Below are 17,747 nucleotides of genomic sequence, written 5' to 3'. Positions count from 1 at the left end.
GGCTGCACTGTCGAGTGCAGATCCACTGAGCGCAGCGCAAGCTAGCAAGACAGAAGATAAGCTCATTGCAACATGGCAACTGCCTCTACGCTACCCAAAATTGAACCGCGTTTGGAACTATCTTGGTTTTCATGTGAAGCATGACCCTGATGGTAAGCGCGCCATGGACAAAAGTAAAACAGTATGTCGGATGTGCCACGCAATGCTCAATTGGTGGGAACTAGTGTGTTAGCGCAGTTAGCTTGTTAAGGTGTTGACGCCGTCCAGCCCCACGCATGGGGCGATCCGTGGTAACTCATTAATGGAGATTTGCCGCGTTGTGGCGTTAATGTCATTTTAACGAGATTAACGCTGACAGCACTAGTGGGAACACAACGAAGATGACTGCACATTCACACTGACATCATCCTAGTGCAAAGACAAGTGGAAGCAGACAAAAACAACAAGCACGCATGCTACAAACTTTTAGACAGCCGTTAACACATGATTCTCCTTATGGGGACCTGGTATGTTTAATATGCTGCTGAGAATATACCCCAGAAGAAGCGTATAGTATAGCTTTTATTTTGGAAAGAGCCATTTCTCTGTAATAAACTCTCTTTTCCAAAGTGATTTCTAAATCAGATTTATTTTTTTTTATTATTTTGTTGTTTCAGCAACATTAAATTTAAAAACTGTACTTTTGAGTTAAAATATATATTTATAATAATATAATATATAATGACAAATTAAAAAGGCATGAACATTTTTTTTTGTATCGAAAAAATATCGAACCGTGATATATATATATATATATATATATATATATATATATAAAAACACCACCCAGCACGCCCCTGCGGGCGGTTTATCCTTCAAGCTCGGGTCCTCTACCAGGTACTACTATATATAGCTTTGGATACTAATAGACAAAGGTTGGAAGTGGTTACATTTACAGAAAACCCCCAAACATACTATGACACAGACGTCCCAGAAGAAAAGTCTTCCTTAGAAAATTAACTTTAAATACCATGTCAAACGCAGACTGGATTTATTCTTTATTCCAGATCAAAGAGGAATTGTCCAACGAGGCAACAGATGTCATTAACCAGTTATAAACCAAGATATTTGCTTATGTATTCTCATCTTTTAAGCTTGCAGTTATACAAACACTTCACAACTTTTTCATCAGCAGAGCAGTACAAGGCATGCATCCTGTGTTGTGAGAGACCTACTCCTAGCCAACAATCTGGGAAAGGTTATAGAAACATGGAATGCAATACAATGAAGGGTATATGGTGAAGGAGAGGTGAAGGGTGCAAGGAATGAGTCATGGAGATGGGGTTGATGAGGACAAGATGATGAAACATGACTTGAGGGGGGAGGGAGCAGGTCAGACCAAGAGGTAATAGCATGAAAACAGGAAAGGTGGATGAAAGGGTACGGGGTGAAGGACAGGTTGTTTTAAGACATAAAGAAAATGGATCTTTATTGTTAAAATGGATAAATGGCAATTGCAGCTATATCAAAAGCTGAATGGGAGGTTGAGATATTGATTGGCTTACAGACATAAAAATCTATACTTTATGCAAAATTTCAATATCATATCTTATATGAGTTATATGGTGCGACTAGAACTAGTATTAGCATAATTATATATACATATATATAAAACTGTAAATGGTATTATTATTTTTAATTTGCAAATACTCCACCAGAACATTTTGTGACTTGGTCTTGTTAGATTTTGGTTTGTTTTTGCTAGATGTTGATCTGCATAGTTTCTAGTTGAAGTAGTTAAATTTTTCCCCAAATAATATAATAATATACGTATAATAAGATGCATAAATACATGTTGGCATGAGAGAAACAAAGATGCTACTGTACAAACAGCATGAATTCAAATGTGATGTTGCCTAGCTTTTTTAGTGTTAAGCCAACATGCAAATGGAGCTGTGGGTGCACCACTGCCGTTTCCTTCAGCTAAAACAAACCCGAGGTTGGCTGAAGTGTTCAGTACAATTAACTCTTCAGCCTCCGCAAAAGATCACCATTTTACTTTATTTGCCAAAAAACATTGGTTTCCTTTATTCCCTTTTAGTATTTATGAATGAAACATAGCATTAACATTTGAAGCACAGTGTCATACATAACTTATGGATATTTGTGTAAAAGCAGAGAAAGACTCAGTGCAAACAGAGCACATCACAGCCTTAAAGAAGCAGCCATTTAATACGAGGCTGTAATAATAATGTAATATGTTTCCACAGCATTTAAGGATTTAAATGCAGATTCTATACTTTCATACATTCATTCCAAAGCACAGCAGATCAGAATAGTGACAGCAAACACCAGCAGCTGACTGCAGAACCCAAACAAAGGAGCAGATCCTCCTTTTGTCGTTGTAGATGAGATTGTGGTAAAATTTTTGCTGGTAGTCCCTGTGGAATTCTGTGTGGTGGATGCTGGGGTTCCAGGGTTTTGAGTAGCCCCAGGGGACACGGAGGACCCCTGTGATGAAGTGACATTATCTGTAGAGTGGGAGGTGGTGTCAGATGGTATTCTTGTGGTTTTAGGAGTTTGGGCATGGGTGGTGTTTGTCGTGTAGGAAACAGTGGCGTTCCATTGAGGTGTGGTTGCTGCAGGCTGAGTGCTATTACTCGTAGTGCTGTTATTGGTCACTGCTGGAGTTGTGACATCTGTGGTGCCTTGGCCCTGTAAGAGAAAATAAAAGTTCACGGTGTAAAAGATATATCTAAATATTCATGTAGACTGTTGCAGAGCCATATGCTCATATCTATCCAGCAACAGTGTTTTAGCTATTTTAAATAAATTACAGACGTCAATGTCAGCAATTCATGTGGAACAAATTGCTACTGTAAAGTAGATCTAATTAAAAAATGACAAAGGAGATAACATGAGGCATTCTAATTTATATCATATATGTTGATAAACTGATTTGATATTGATATCATGTACTTATTCGCCTCTGTCAGTGCGTCCCAGGGTGGCTGTGGCTACAATGTAGCTTGCCATCACCAGTGTGTGAATGTGTGTGAATGGGTGGATGACTGGATGTGTAAAGCGCTTTGGGGTCCTTAGGGATTAGTAAAGCGCAATACAAATACAGGCCATTTACCATTTATTTGTAATACTTATCACTACTCTAAATTCAATTTCCATGTTCTTCTGTCTGCATTTCCACTCTGTGTCAAACTTCGTGGAATAAATAAAGCTTACAGATGTGTCTCTGTTTCAGTGGAAAATCCTCTGTACGCACAAGCATGCAAAAGTTCGGTACACATTGCTTCAACAGTACGCGAAGCATGAAAGCATTAACTGCACTTTGCATACCGCTGTGATAGGCAGGGCTGCAGGGCCTGATTGTCATGTACTCTGATGGCCTAAACCTGAGTCCTGCTTCTTTGTTCTGTCCACTTGTAGTTCAGACCTATGCTTTATGTAACATCTGATAAGTCATACTTAGTTTACTTAAATTTGAATGCTGACACAGAAGAAGAACGTATTATTGAGAACAAAAACAGGAGGACAAAGGAGGGGGGAACAACTAAGCTGTAGTGCCTCTTCACTTCACTGTGCAATACCTTTTGTGCAATATTTTTGTTAATAGTCAATGGTGCAATAGACCGCAATACTTGAAATGTGCAAGTATTCCTTGTATTTTTATTTTTATTCCTATTTATTCTATTTATCCCCTTCGTATATTTTATTTATATATGTCTCTGTATTTATATATGTGTGTGTATATATATATATATATATATATATATATATATATATATATATATATATATATATATATACATATATATATATATATAAAATATTCTGTAACTCTGTAACTTCTGTCGGTGCTGTGCTTTTGGAAACCGAATTTACCAGAGGAACCCACCTGAGGGATTAATAAAGTTTTATCTTATCTTATCTTAAAATTAAGTAAGTAAAGTATGGATATATTCAGTTTCACAGAATCCTAGAAATGAAGGAGCTGTTAATACAGTTCTTGTTCACTGATGCACTGATTCACACTAATTTCAATAATAATTTTAAATCACAATCTAAGAAAATGTCACTGTTTACACTTACAGTGCCTATGTGCTGAGAATGATGAGGTGATTCAATTCTACATCCTCAAACATGTACAAAACGAAATACAGTCAAAAGGTTTTGGTTTTGTATCCTTTTGTTTTCTTCTCTTTCCCTGCATTTGCATTGACTTTTGATTTAATTTACCTCTGATTTGAATCCAACTACACTTAAGCTAGAAAAACAAATGATTGTGTTGCTTGCCATTAGTAAAAGCATGGTGACCTGAACTGGCTTCTTTTTCTTTTTTAAATAAATGCAACTTTGGTAAATTAAGTGAAAATGCCTCTTACCTCTATGCCCAAAAACATAAAGGTCAAACAGACACATAGGAGAACTGTCCCGGTTATCTTCATCTTGGTCTTCTTGGTAAATTCTCTTTGTACTTTATGGCTGCTCACACCTTTCTGGCTCACCTTTTATACCTGACAACTCCCAGTAGTACTGATGCTGATAACAGAGAAAAAAAACCCATGCCCTGTTATATACTCTGGTGCACTTTCATAATGCCCTATATGACAGGAAATTAAATGTGTTTCGTGTGTAAAAAAGAGTAACAATGTGAGGGAAAACTGCTTCCACTGCACTTTGTTAAAAGTAGAATCATATGCTTCTCCTAAAGCTAAGGTTAATATTTGTTTTTGGGGTTTTTTTATAACACGGTGACTGCTTCCTGATACAACTCTGAACCTGCTGAAATGATGCTGGAGGATGCGGAAACACATTGTTCTGACCCCCACTTTCTCAGTAGTGTCATATTACAGGAGATATTATGCTACCATGTGTCCATGTATTTTGTGAAAAGTTATGCTAATAGGTTGGGTGTTTTGGGTACAGTTTTGGCTATACTCACTGTGTAAAAAAAAAATTTTCATGAAAGAATAAACCTGTATCACAAAATTTGCAGGGCTTAGTTATGGTACAAAAAAGTTTGTTTTTTTTGTAGCAGTTGTATTTGTTTTATATTACTAAGGATGGATCACATGAGGACTTGTGTGAAGTTAGAAGGAAAAGGGCATCTTGAGACTTGCTAGAGACTGCTATTTGCCACTTCTTAAAATAACAGCTGGTTTTGTTGAATTTGACCTTGCATGTTCGGAAGTATTCTAACTAACAACACAGTTCTCGGTTCTCATCTCTTTTTATTCATATTACATTTCTAGATTTACAACCTTGGTCTTACATTTTTATGAAATCTGTCTCCTCTTTATATTTAACTTTCAGGCAAGGTCAGATAAGGCAGGAATAAACCCGAGGGTAAGTCAACAGAGAAAAACTGTGAAGCAACAAGGTCATTCAAGGGAAAATGAAAGTGGAAAGCTAACCAGCCCTCTGTAGTTATTTTGATAACACAAGAATTCTACTTTACAAACCTTCACATTTTGTATTGATTTTTTTAAAATGGTAAATTACTCACATTCGATTTCACCTTGTCTTGTTGAACTCTTGGAATAACTGATGCAAACAGAAAGGAATGTGAACCTGTGATATTTAATTTCTGATATAAGGTTTTACAAATATTTGAGGAACCCTATCAACTTCCAAAAAAAATCGAATGTGACCAAACCATTGTGGAAAAAAAGAGAAGTACTGTTACTTTTCTGTTGTACTTGTTTTTGTACCCGTTTTCCATTGCAAAAACAACGTTCAGCTATGGTCAAAAGTTTACATACTTTCTTCACTGGCATATATGACATGATGATTTTAATTATTTCTTCGAATAGTTCTTTTTCAAGGGTGGAATCATTGCAACAGAATACAGTTTTAATTACTTAAAAAAAAACCAAGAATTAGATGCACAAGGTTGAATGCTGAGAGGAAAGGGTGCCATAATCGTTTGCATCTTGTCACATATTAACATGTATCAGGTTCTTCTCACAGGTAGATACGTGACTCTATCTGCAGAAATACGTTGTTGTTGTTTCTTAAATAGCCAGGTCATAATTTCTGGAAAAACAGACACTAGTGCTGAGGATTTCAAGTCTATTTTAATTCTATTTCTATTTTAATGTCCCGACACATGGCTATACACACCAAAACAAGCCAAACGGATGGCACTATAGTCCAAGTGGAAAAATCTGTCATTTTTTATTTGAGGTGTATTGTCCCTTTAAATTTTAAGACTGATTGCACAAATATTTAATATGTGAGTATGTAACAGGTGCATACTGGGTGTTTTATAGTTGATTAACGAAAGCATATGTATCCTGTGGGGGAAGTCGAATACAAACCTAAAACTACAAAACATTTTAAATAACAACACACATAACTTCATTTCTCTCCTACCACCGTATTATTACAACAACAGAGAGGAAGCAAACTTGTTCCTGTAACAAATGATTCTGGTAGGTATGAGATCACAAGTAACCTTTTGTAGCACGTTATCAGCTGGTTTATCACAGCACTGCATATTTCCTGGTACAGGAAAGTTCCGATAACCAAATGTCCCAGGACACAATATAGCACAAATATCGCAAGTGACACTCTTACATGTTTCCATGTAGAATAGAGTGGGATTTTATTAATGTAGTACACATTTTCCTTATGAATTTTAGCACCAAATATTTCTTATAGAATAGTTCATCGGCACAGTGGCTACAGATACAGCGTAGCATCGGAGGTTTGCAATGGACCAGTCAAAGTGCAGAGCTCAACCCAACTGAATTGCTGTTACAGGACCTTAAGAAAGCGGTGTATATATGAATGTCTGCAAACACCAATCGACTGAGGCAATAGGGTAGAGAAAAATAGGCCAAAATTCCTTCACAACAATGTGAGAAACTAATAAGGTCATACAGAAAACAATTATTTCACTCCTGCTAAAGGTGGTTCTAGAAGCTATTGGCTCATGGGGTGTAATTCGCTTTTTAGAGAACTACATTGTCATTTGAAACCTTTTTTCCCACAGGATCAGATGTTTGAGCAATAAAAGACAAATCTGTAAATAAATACTGCTTACTAAATTTAAGATAAGATAAGATAAGGTAAGATAGAACTTTATTAATCCCTCGGGTGGGTTCCTCTGGGAAATTCGACTTCCAAAAAAAGCACAGCAACGACCGAAGTTACAGTTACAGAATTGTTATATATATATATATATACACACACACACACACACACATATATATATATATATATATATATATATATATATATATAAAAATTTCATACTGTCTACAAACTAAACAACACTGAACAATGGTGCAAAATGCAGCTGCTCACATTTTAACAAGAACTGGGAAATTTGAGCACATTAGCCCTGTTCTGAGATCTCTGCATTGGCTACCTTGTCAGGTTCGAGCAGATTTTAAGGTCCTGCTGCTCATCTACAAGGCTTTAAACGGACTGGCACCTTCATACCTCTCCGACCTTTTACATCTTTACGTTCCATCCCGTGCTCTCCAATCTCAGGACTCTGGCCTTCTAAAGGTTCCTAGAGCCAGAAAAAAGACAATTGGAGAGCGTGCTTTTTCTTTTCGTGCCCCGTTTCTGTGGAACACCCTCCCTCAAGATGTTAGGCAGGCATGCTCCGTGGAGGTTTTTAAAACTAAGCTGAAGACACATTTGTTCACCTTATCTTACAAGTCTTAATTCTATGGCTTTTAGTTTTTAAATTCTTACTGTTTTTAACTTGTATTGTGTCTTTTACGTGTATTGCTATGTATCGCTTTTTATTTATTTATTTTTTTTATCTCTTTAGTTTTAAACAGTTATACAGCACTTTGTTTGAAAGCGCTTTATAAATAAAGTTATTATTATTATTATTATTAATGAAGGCTGCAGAGAGATATATAGAGTTAGTTAAATGTTAAAATCACGACGTTCATATCAACTGTGCAGTATTTACATGCTAATGTTTCTTTTAGCATGTTAGCATGCTAGTATTTGCTTTCAGAGGGCACTGTTACTAAAATTAGGATCTTAAGAGATTGAGGGGAAAAAAGGGAGCAATTTTTTCCATGAGCTGTATGACTGTGAAGATACACAGCTAAAAGTTAATGTTCTATTTCCACATTTTAAGAAACATGGTCTAAAATATAATCCGTTATGAATATGAACATGTAAAATGTCTTAATCCGAATGACTGAAAACACTATAGAGCTAAACAGCTAATGTAGCTTTAAAAAACTACTTTGCGTAAACTGGATTGTGTAAATTATAGGAAATCATCCTTTCAATTGTTCAAGGGGTTAAAATGATACTCAGGCAGACATGAGTGACTCAGAGGCAAATAATCTTTGTTCATAAGGCTCTGCCAATCAAAACTTTGATTGCTTTAGTGATTGTAGAAGTGTTAAAACTCTGAGGTTATTGGGGAAAAAGGTTATTTTTACAAGCTTGAATTGTACTCTTGACTGGAAAATATGACACGTAATTCCTCATAAACAAGCACCACCCATCTTTGAGGAGCACGATTAAACGGTGCCAAGATGAAGAACTACTTTAAGACCAAGAATGTCCAAGGGTGCTGATTGTCAAGGACTACTTGGCCTTACAAAGATTACAAAATTGTCTGATTAATCCGTGATAACATGGGTTAAGCGCCTTGAGGCAACTGTTGTTGTGTTTTGGCGCTATATAAATAACACTAAACTGAATTAAATGAGTTATCAAGTTGTGCACAGACTTCCCAACTCAACTATATCTGATATTCTTAAAGCAAAAGAGCCACAGACTAAACGTGTGTATAATAATATGTCTATATTATTCAAAGATTCAGTCTTTTATTTAAATGACTCAGCTGAAGCCATCACTTTGAACAATGCATGTAATAAATTCCAAAACTGATGCTAAAAAAGTAGTATTTAAACAAGTGGTCTTGCTTTTTGAGCCCACTGTGCGTTAAAATGCATTTAACATTCATTGTTATCAGTACCTTGCGTACCTTATCTCTGCCTTGCGTGTTTAAGATCTCCATGCAAATTGCATTTCCTTAAGAACAAACAAAGTTCAAGTTGAAACGGTACATCAAACACAGATGGAAATGGTGACGTGACGTCAAAACAAAGAGAAACATACAGGCAAAATAAAGTTGCAAAGTAGATGGAATCGTTTTTTCTGTATTTGTGTTGTTAATTGGATCTATTATCAGTCAATTTTAGTATAAAATACAAATATATAAACTACGTCTTTTTTTAATCTGAGCCTATATCAGGCCATTTTACTCATGTTTGTTCAAAGGGAATAAAGTCTAAACCAAGTCCTTGAAGGAAGCTGTACTTCCTTGAACTTGCTGTTGTTGTGCTAGGTTGACTGCGACCTTTGATCCTATATAAACCATGGATAAAGTCACGCAACCAGACTCATCAAATAAAGAAAGTAGGTCCACATGTGACTGACAAATCCAGTCCTTTCCTCAGTTTTATTGGTCTGACTTGACAGCAAAGCAAACACGTGTAATTCATTTATCCTTGAGTCAAACAAAATAGGTCTACTGCTTAAAAGTCTGACTTCCATCCATCCATCCATCCATCCATCCATCCATCCATCCATCAGCATAAGCAGAGAAGCCCAAACCTCCCTCTTCCTAGCCACCTCCTCCAGCTTGTCCGGGGGAACACCAAGGCGTTCCCAGGACAGCCGAGAGATATAATCTCTCCAGCATGCCTTGGGTCTGCCCCGGGGCCTCCTCCCAGTGGGAGATGCCTGGAATACCTCACCCCTTTGGAGCCCAGGAGGCATCCTTATCAGATGCCCGGAACACCTCAACTGGGTCCTTTTGATGTGAAGGAACTTCTCACCCTATCTCTAGGGGAGAGGCCAGCCACTCTTCGGAGGAACTACCCACAGCTCATGACCATAGGTGGGGGTAGGGATGCAGATCGACTGGTAAATTGAGAGCTGGGTCCTGGGTGAAGGACCAGACAAAGAAAGATACAGAAGACGCCTATGAGTAGAACATCAAGGGAACAGTTCACCCTGCCCGGGATAGGGTTACCGGGACCCTGCCTTGGAGGCCGGAGCGGGGGCCGTGGAAGACTGATCCCCAGCCACCAAGACTTATCTATTTCCTTAAGTTATAAAATCCTTGTAGATATAACTATTCAAAAATAAATAAATACTTGAAACCATCATTGACACACCTTAAGTGTGAGTGAAAATTTGTAAACCACCAATTTGATTTACTGACTTCAGTTTCCATTAAATTAAAAAAAAAGACTATTTTGATTAAGACATAAATTGATTGTTTTTTTTTTTACTGTAAATATACTTTAAAAAACAAACAAACATTGCAAACAGAAGAAAAAAACTAATAGGGGAAAAATATTAATGACTATCTGTATATACCACATAATTTACATGCTTGAAAAGGAGTAGGATGAAGTTTAAACTTCTTTACTAACACGCTGACTCTTTGCGGCTATAAAACAGTAATATACATAGGACATTTAAATCAATATGACCACACGTTCAATAAGGCTTTGCATATACCCTATCATAAATAGATGATCATTTTATAGCTGTCTTTCTAATAAATAACTAGATGGCTATCATATAATATTGAAATTACATTATTGCTGTTTTTGAATGGGCATCCAGACCATCTCCGAGGCAAGCTTTCCCAGATGAATGTGCCTGATCCCATCTGCCGGTGGATCACTGACTTCCTGACGGACAGGAAGCAGCACGTGAGGCTGGGAAAGAATGTCTCGGACTCCCGGACCATCAGCACCGGCTCCCCTCAGGGCTGTGTTCTTTCTCCTCTGCTCTTCTCCCTGTACACCAACTGCTGCACCTCCACCCACCAGTCTGTCAAGCTAATCAAGTTTGCAGACGACACCACCGTCATTGGGCTCATCTCGGACGGGGACGAGTCTGCCTACAGGAGGGAGGTTGAACGTCTGGTGTCTTGGTGCAGCCACAACAACCTGGTGCTGAATGCCCAGAAGACAGTGGAGATTATTGTGGACTTCAGGAAGCACACAGCCCCACTCCCCCCCATCATCCTGACTGACACCCCCATCACCTCTGTGGACTCATTCCGCTTCCTGGGTACCACCATCACCCAGGACCTGAAGTGGGAGCCCACCATCACCTCCGTCATCAAGAAAGCCCAGCAGAGGATGTACTTCCTGAGGCAGCTGAAGAAATTCAACCTGCCAACACGGACGATGATGCAATTCTACACTGCAATCATCGAGTCCATCCTCACCTCCTCCATCACCGTGTGGTACGCTGGAGCCACTATCAGGGACAAACAGAGACTGCAGCGTGTTGTGCGCTCTGCTGAGAAGGTGATTGGCTGCAGACTCCCATCTATGCAGGACCTGTACACCTCCAGGACACTGCGGCGTGCAGCCCGGATCTCAGCTGACCCTTCTCACCCTGGACACAGTCTGTTTGACCTGCTCCCCTCAGGCAGGAGGCTCCGGTCCATTCGCACCAGAACCTCTCGCCATAAGAACAGTTTCTTCCCCTCTGCTGTTGGACACATGAACAATAACCACATGATTGTCCCCGCCACTAACACATGACCCTACGCTGTGTCACTGCATCATTTCATGTTTGGCACTGATCACCACCTGCACTCATGTATATATCTTTCTACGTAGCACTCATAATTCTTATTCTCATGTATATATCTCATGTATATCTCATGCACATATCTTTCTTTCTACATAGCACTTTAATTCTTATTGTCTGCACTGAAGCACCGCAGCAATTTCCTAATGTTGTAAACCTCAACATCTGGCAATAAACCCATTCTGATTCTGATTCTGATTCTGAATTGTATTTACTGCATACTTAAATTTTCCCTTTTACATACATCCAGTGTATGGTCTTGTTACATTTTACATGCAAAATATGCATGTAATGTGTGCTTTAGAATTAAATTGAATTAATTTTAATATCATGCTTGAGTAATGTCAATCCAACACTAACATTTTCTATGATGAAATTAGTGGCATTTGATGAAAAGTGATGACTTTTAATGTGTTTTTCTCTCTATGTTTTTTACAGTTTTATATTTAATAGTGCGAATGAAAAACAAATGTATATTTTTACACTATAGTATATATAGTATATAGCTAAAATTGTTTTGTTCTTTTACAGCTGATGTTTACAGTACCTTCAGGTATATCCGCGTCTACTGTCGCCATCTAGCGGTGGGAGAATTAATCCCATTTTTATGCCCGGAAGTGACGCATTAACGTGCTGTGCTTTCTGAAAGAAATCAATGGAAGGGTGCCAGTGATCATGCTTTATTTAAAATAATAAATAACTAGGCCCTTTTTCGCAAAGGCTGCATCATCTGGGAAACATCTGTACAACATTCAGCCAAAAGACGGTTTGAACTTGGGTAAGTAGCTTTTTGCACAGCCCGTTGCTAACTAGTTAGCTTAATTTGCTTGAGCTAGCATGTTTAGCCAGTAAGTTAAGTTTCCCTCCCTCGTCTCCATTGAGAGTACATTTTTAAGGAGTTTCCTGCTTTCTTAAATATGATCTCGAAACGTCTGTAGTTTCTCTAATAAGCTTAAATTTGAGCATACATCCTTGCTGTGTTGAGAAAACGTATATTTACGCTAATAGAACATCACCTTTGTCTTGTACCATCGTACCCCGCAGATTTGTGTGGATATGGCAGCTTCTTTACCTCAGAAGCCAGGGATGGCAGGGATGCCCTCACAGCAGCAGCAGCAGCCTCCTCATCTGCCCCCCGGTGCTGCCCCAAGTGCAGGTCAGCAGCCCATGCCTCCTCAGGGAGCCCTTAGGGAGATCTCCCCGGTGTTCCTCTGCAGGATCGGACAGGAGACTGTACAAGATATTGTCACACGCACTATGGAGATCTTCCAGATTACACGAGCCACACAGGTAAGGGACACGAGGCTCATGCTTAGCAGCAGGAACTGTTTTCTTGTTGTTAGTGTCTGGGACTTGATATCAAAATAACGATATTGTCGCATACCTATATGTAATATGAGTATAACACACTTACCTATATTCTTGCCCACTCACATATTCAGCTTTGTTTATGGGTGTATCATTAGCAGACTAATATTTCTTACTGTTAGTTTCTCATTCATCTTCTCAGTTCAGCTGCTCTTCTGAGGGGTCACTACAGCCTCCATCTCTCTCTCTGACATCCTCTTCTGTCACACTAACCATCTTCATGTCCCCTTCACTACATTCATGAATCTTCTCCTTTTTTCCTCATTTCCTCTGGCCTAGCAGCTCCATTTTCAGCAATCTTTGTCGAGTATATCCATTATTCCTATCTGCACATTTTCCAGCCATCTTAGTCTTCCCTCTCTAGGACTCAATCTGAGCCATCCGTCTGATTACATTCCTAATGAAACTCTTAATCTTAACCTTGCAGTCTCGTGTCTCTTTCAGGTTGCACCTTCTGGTTAAATGTAGTCCGCCTGTATGCATCTTCCTCATTTCTTATATGTCACCCTGTGTTCTTCTGTCTTCTTGAAATATGATACGTCCTTATCAAATCTATTTCCATCACCCATATGTCTATTGCCTGCTCCTATCGCCAGTCTCTTACACTCTGACTGTGCTTACGGTCTTATCCAAATTACTCTGGTTTTTTTCTTCTAACTGACATCCAACGTGTAGTGAACAAATTCAACATCACCTATTTGATTTCCAGCTTCAATCCTGTATGACACACTCTTCGCTTCCACATTTGAGTATATCTATAATTTCTCAGGCATGGCTTTCTTCCCACCTGGTCTCATTCTCTCTATCATACCAGCCAGCTGTCTCCTTTTACCAGCCTTTGTCCCAGCTCTCACCTCTGCACTCCTGCCTGTTAAGTTCTCATATTGACTTAAAGTCCAAAACTACAACTGTAACGATCGTTTTTAATATTTATTTAATCTGAACGACTTTTGAAAACTCAATCAAGTGCAGCTTCAGGTTCCTCATACCATTTATAAATAACATTCGTTTTGTTTTTTAAATTAAGGATTACGTTTATTTAAGTTTATTTATTGTCTAATAGAAGAGAAAAAACAATGTCTTAGATTAAAAAAAGAAAAAAAGAAAAACAACAACTGCTCCAACTAACTAGCTATTGGCAACAATTAAAATAAAAAGTGGGTCATTGGAGTGTGAACACAAGGCTCTGTGAATGCCAATTTGGTGACCTCAATGACACTATCAGGGCACCAATTTGACCTCCCCCTGGTGGACTTAATGTACACTATGTAAAACTATTATTAGATCAAGCTTTTGGCCATAATCTCCAGAACTGTCCGTGCCCTCGTCCGTAAGTGTGTAATCCGGGCATCAGCCAATTAAAATCCACACTTCTCAGACAACAGCGCCTCTCACATTTGGGTCCTTACAGTACTGGTGAGCCCTTCCTTGGAACCTTTGTACATTTGGCATTTTAACAGAAAATTCAAATGACTGCAGGTTTACTGACTGATTAGTTCAATAATTACCTGCTGAGTCACCAGTCTGCAGTTTTAGATGGGCAGCACGGACGGTTACTCATATTTTACTGCTACCAAAAATTGCAGTTATTGTTATATTAGCATTATTTCTTTAGCTTAAGTGCAGCAAATTGCACCAGCAGCTCTGGTGTATGTGTGGCTGTTAACTGAGTGGGCGGTATTTATGTGGCTAAAGTGGTTCCACTGTTTCCTGTCAGTCTCAATTTGGCCCGTCTTCTTTTCTGGCATATCTGCTCGGCTTGCCTGTCAGCATCCCTCGTACCCATCCTCCCATCTCCATTTGATCCGTGTTACCAAATGCGCCTCTGTGTTTTTCAGTGTAGTGCTGACTTCTAAAGCTTGTTCTTGCCTATTAAGGTGACCCCCCCCCCCCCTTTTTTTTTTTTTTTAAACCTGTGCAGCTCAAAGAAGAGGAACACTATGGTTTTGTGTTGCCATTGCTATTACTTGGTTTTGAAAAATGATTGTCTACATGTCCAATGTACATGCAGTCATTTACATTGCCTGACACTGTCAGCATTTTTATTTGCATTACACTGCTGTATTTAGAAATAGAAGTGTAATTATTCGAAATGATTTCATGTTATCTATTGTGTGTTTTTGATTCAGCTTCCTAATGGGGTGACTCAGAGCCAGGCAACGTATCAGGACCGCTTTGGGAAGCTCCAGGAACACCTTCGGCAGCTCACTCTGCTCTTCAAAAAACTCCGACTGCTGTATGAACGCTGTGTGGAAATGACCTCTGACCTGAAGGAGGGACCAGCTGAGGTTAGAGAAGACCTTTGCTGACCCCCCCCAAAAAAAGAAAAACAAACAAACATTTTTTCAATTACTACTATATAACTACTGTAGAACTATGTTCTTTCTTTATGTCTGATTTGATAATGAGAAAAAAAAATGCAATTTTAATCGTGATTTACCTCGGCTGTGTGTTCAGCTTGTGCCGTACGCTGGAGAGGAGCTGGTTTCTGTCAGAGTGGAGCCCTGCAGTCCTGCTGTCATCCAGGAAAGAAACGAGGTCCTAGAGGTGGGTTTCTGTAATGTTCTTGTCGCCTCGGGAAACCATCAGCAGTGACGGGGCCTTTTTTTGGGGGGGTTAAGTTAAAATAAAATAAATAAAAAAGCAGTACACACAGAATTTCAAGTCCAGGATTTAGAGACTTGTTGAAAACGTACGTGTTGGTGCCAGCAAAGTCAGTGTTACCTTTTGTTTTTAAATGGTGCATTATCCCAGTTTAAACATTTGATACGTTTTTTCTGCACTATTGTGAATTGTTATGGGTTCGTGAGATTTGCAAATAATTCTGTAATAATTAATAATAATTGGTCTTGAAATTGATAACTTCCCACTGCTAAAAGGGACATCTTTTAGTGCCTTGTTTTCTCTGACCAACAGCCAGGATATCTATTACCGTCACTTTATGACACAAAACAGGAAATCCTAAACGTGCAGAAAACATCATTAGCTACTAAGAAAGAAAAAGGGTTGGCAACAAACGTTATGCCAGTTCATTGACTTATTGCTGCAGCTTTTCTTGAAATGGATTCAACATATGAATCAATTAATTTCTCATATATTGTTTGGTGTTCCACAGTTTATTATATATTTTAATAATTGGGGACAGTGTTACTTAGCTATGCTGAAATGAGCAGAATAAAGTCCCTTTCAAATTCCTCTAGGTGGCAGTACTGACACAGGCTAAAGTAGCATCTGGATTTTAACTGAAAAACTCTGCATTATTTACTCATTCTGAATTAGGGTGTTGTTTTTTGTTAGAGCTAATATTTCAGTTGGGTTACAAAAATACCTTCAGGGAGCCAGTGGCAAAACACTGGAAAATTCTGCCTGAGGCTGAGAGGACTGTTGGCTTTAGCATCAGCACCAGTAGAAAAGTATTTTTCCTCCAGGTGTGAGGCAGTGTCAGCATCACTTGTTAATATGTGATTAGCTATTTCCTTCCCGGATTGCTTATATGTATAAGGTTGTAACAGGCAATGGTTAAAGTCCACGTGTTCTGCAGAGTTTAACTAATGGCCAAATGTCTTGTTGTTATACAGAAATTGCGCCAGAAGAACCAGGAGATGAAGGTTCTGATGGACCAGATGAGGAACCTTCTGTGGGACATCAATGCTATGCTGACACTTAGAAAATGATGGCTCTGAATGAGACTTGCGCACTTGTTTCTTAGCTCTGCACTCCTCTGCGGGTGAAGGAACTTTAAGACGGCAAAGACCAGGTGAAATAAGGGAACTTCTGTAGGATTTATGGGACCTTCCGCCTACTCTGAGCTGGCACTTCATCACTGAAACTCATAATTTACTTGCACCTTTTCATCTAAGAGCCCGTGTTGTTTGTTGTATTGGAGCCGATAAGAGGGAAATCATAAACAAGGCAGGAATAAGGTATCAAGTCAAAGCCAAAAACAGGATAAGCTGACACACATTCTAACAGTCATCCTCTTCTTTTGTATGAGGCAGCTGATAACCCAATTTTCATTTGGAAAGTGCTCTGCAACTGTTTTGTAACTACTTAAATAAGTTATAGACTTTTGTTCAAACTGATGAAATAATAAGTTGGAACCTGGATGGCCTCAGGTAACAAAAAGCACAGAAGAGAAAGAAGCCTAAACTGCCTATTCATGGTGTTCTGCCTCCAGGTGCTGACTTGACACCAGACAGACTTGAATTCATTGCAGGTAATTCTTCCACAAAGCACAGAAGCTGATCTGATATGTTTGTTTACAATAGGAACAATTGCCCATATTTGTGCTCTGTCAGTTGTAAAACACTGTGGGTTCAGAATTCCAATCGGCCCTTTGGCAGCTATGTATCTCAGGTGCTTTGTACATAAGTGTGTGCATGTGCTTAATGAGATTAGCTTCCTGAGTGCTACACATCACACCTGTTTGCCCTGAGGGTGTTGAGACTTGCTTACCTGTGAATTTATTTTTGTAAACTGTACTACAAATGGTTGGTGTACTGGGTATTTGTTTTTTAATAAACTTCTTTTTTTGAAACAAACGGTCTGAATATATATTTTAAAGTCCTGCTTCTAAATCCAGGACGGGCCCACTCAGACTGAAGTATTAGCTCCATAGTGTCAGTCTCAACCCTGAGGGTGGATGTAGGAATGCATGATCTCCCTCACAATTGAGATGATGTATAAGTACATCAAAGTACATCCACCTACTTGTAATGATGCACACTCTGACCTTAACCTTCTGTATTCATCTTTCTTTACACAGCAGC

General features: G+C 38.8%; 1 protein-coding gene and 1 long non-coding RNA gene across 2 annotated transcripts; one reads left to right on the top strand and one right to left on the bottom strand.

The window, feature by feature from the left end:
* Positions 1–843: 843 nt before the first annotated feature.
* On the bottom strand, positions 844–12,641 carry LOC309698272. The gene is made up of 3 exons (XR_014274041.1): positions 12,627–12,641; positions 4,380–4,536; positions 844–2,694 (listed from the first exon to the last, which is right to left on the bottom strand). It is a non-coding gene; the product is annotated as an uncharacterized lncRNA (long non-coding RNA).
* Positions 12,188–17,519, top strand: LOC309698271 (mediator of RNA polymerase II transcription subunit 30). The gene is made up of 5 exons (XM_082520605.1): positions 12,188–12,388; positions 12,655–12,900; positions 15,108–15,266; positions 15,436–15,525; positions 16,557–17,519. Exons 2-5 carry the CDS (start codon positions 12,667–12,669, stop codon positions 16,650–16,652), a joined length of 579 nt encoding a protein of 192 aa, XP_082376731.1. The 5' UTR covers positions 12,188–12,388; positions 12,655–12,666; the 3' UTR covers positions 16,653–17,519.
* Positions 17,520–17,747: the final 228 nt, after the last annotated feature.

Source organism: Aulonocara stuartgranti, assembly GCF_965226115.1.
Source record: "Aulonocara stuartgranti genome assembly, chromosome: 22".
Lineage (NCBI taxonomy): Eukaryota > Metazoa > Chordata > Actinopteri > Cichliformes > Cichlidae > Aulonocara > Aulonocara stuartgranti.
The sequence above is the reverse complement of the archived record's forward strand: the minus strand, read 5'-3'. Positions and strand labels throughout refer to the sequence as shown.

Coding starts and splice junctions, on each gene's coding strand:
- LOC309698271 (XM_082520605.1), top strand. CDS start 12,667: ATGGCAGCTTCTTTACCTCAGAAGCCAGGGATGGCAGGGATGCCCTCA. Junction 15,267..15,435: donor TGAAGGAGGGACCAGCTGAG/GTTAGAGAAGAC, acceptor CTGTGTGTTCAG/CTTGTGCCGTACGCTGGAGA. Junction 15,526..16,556: donor AAAGAAACGAGGTCCTAGAG/GTGGGTTTCTGT, acceptor GTTGTTATACAG/AAATTGCGCCAGAAGAACCA.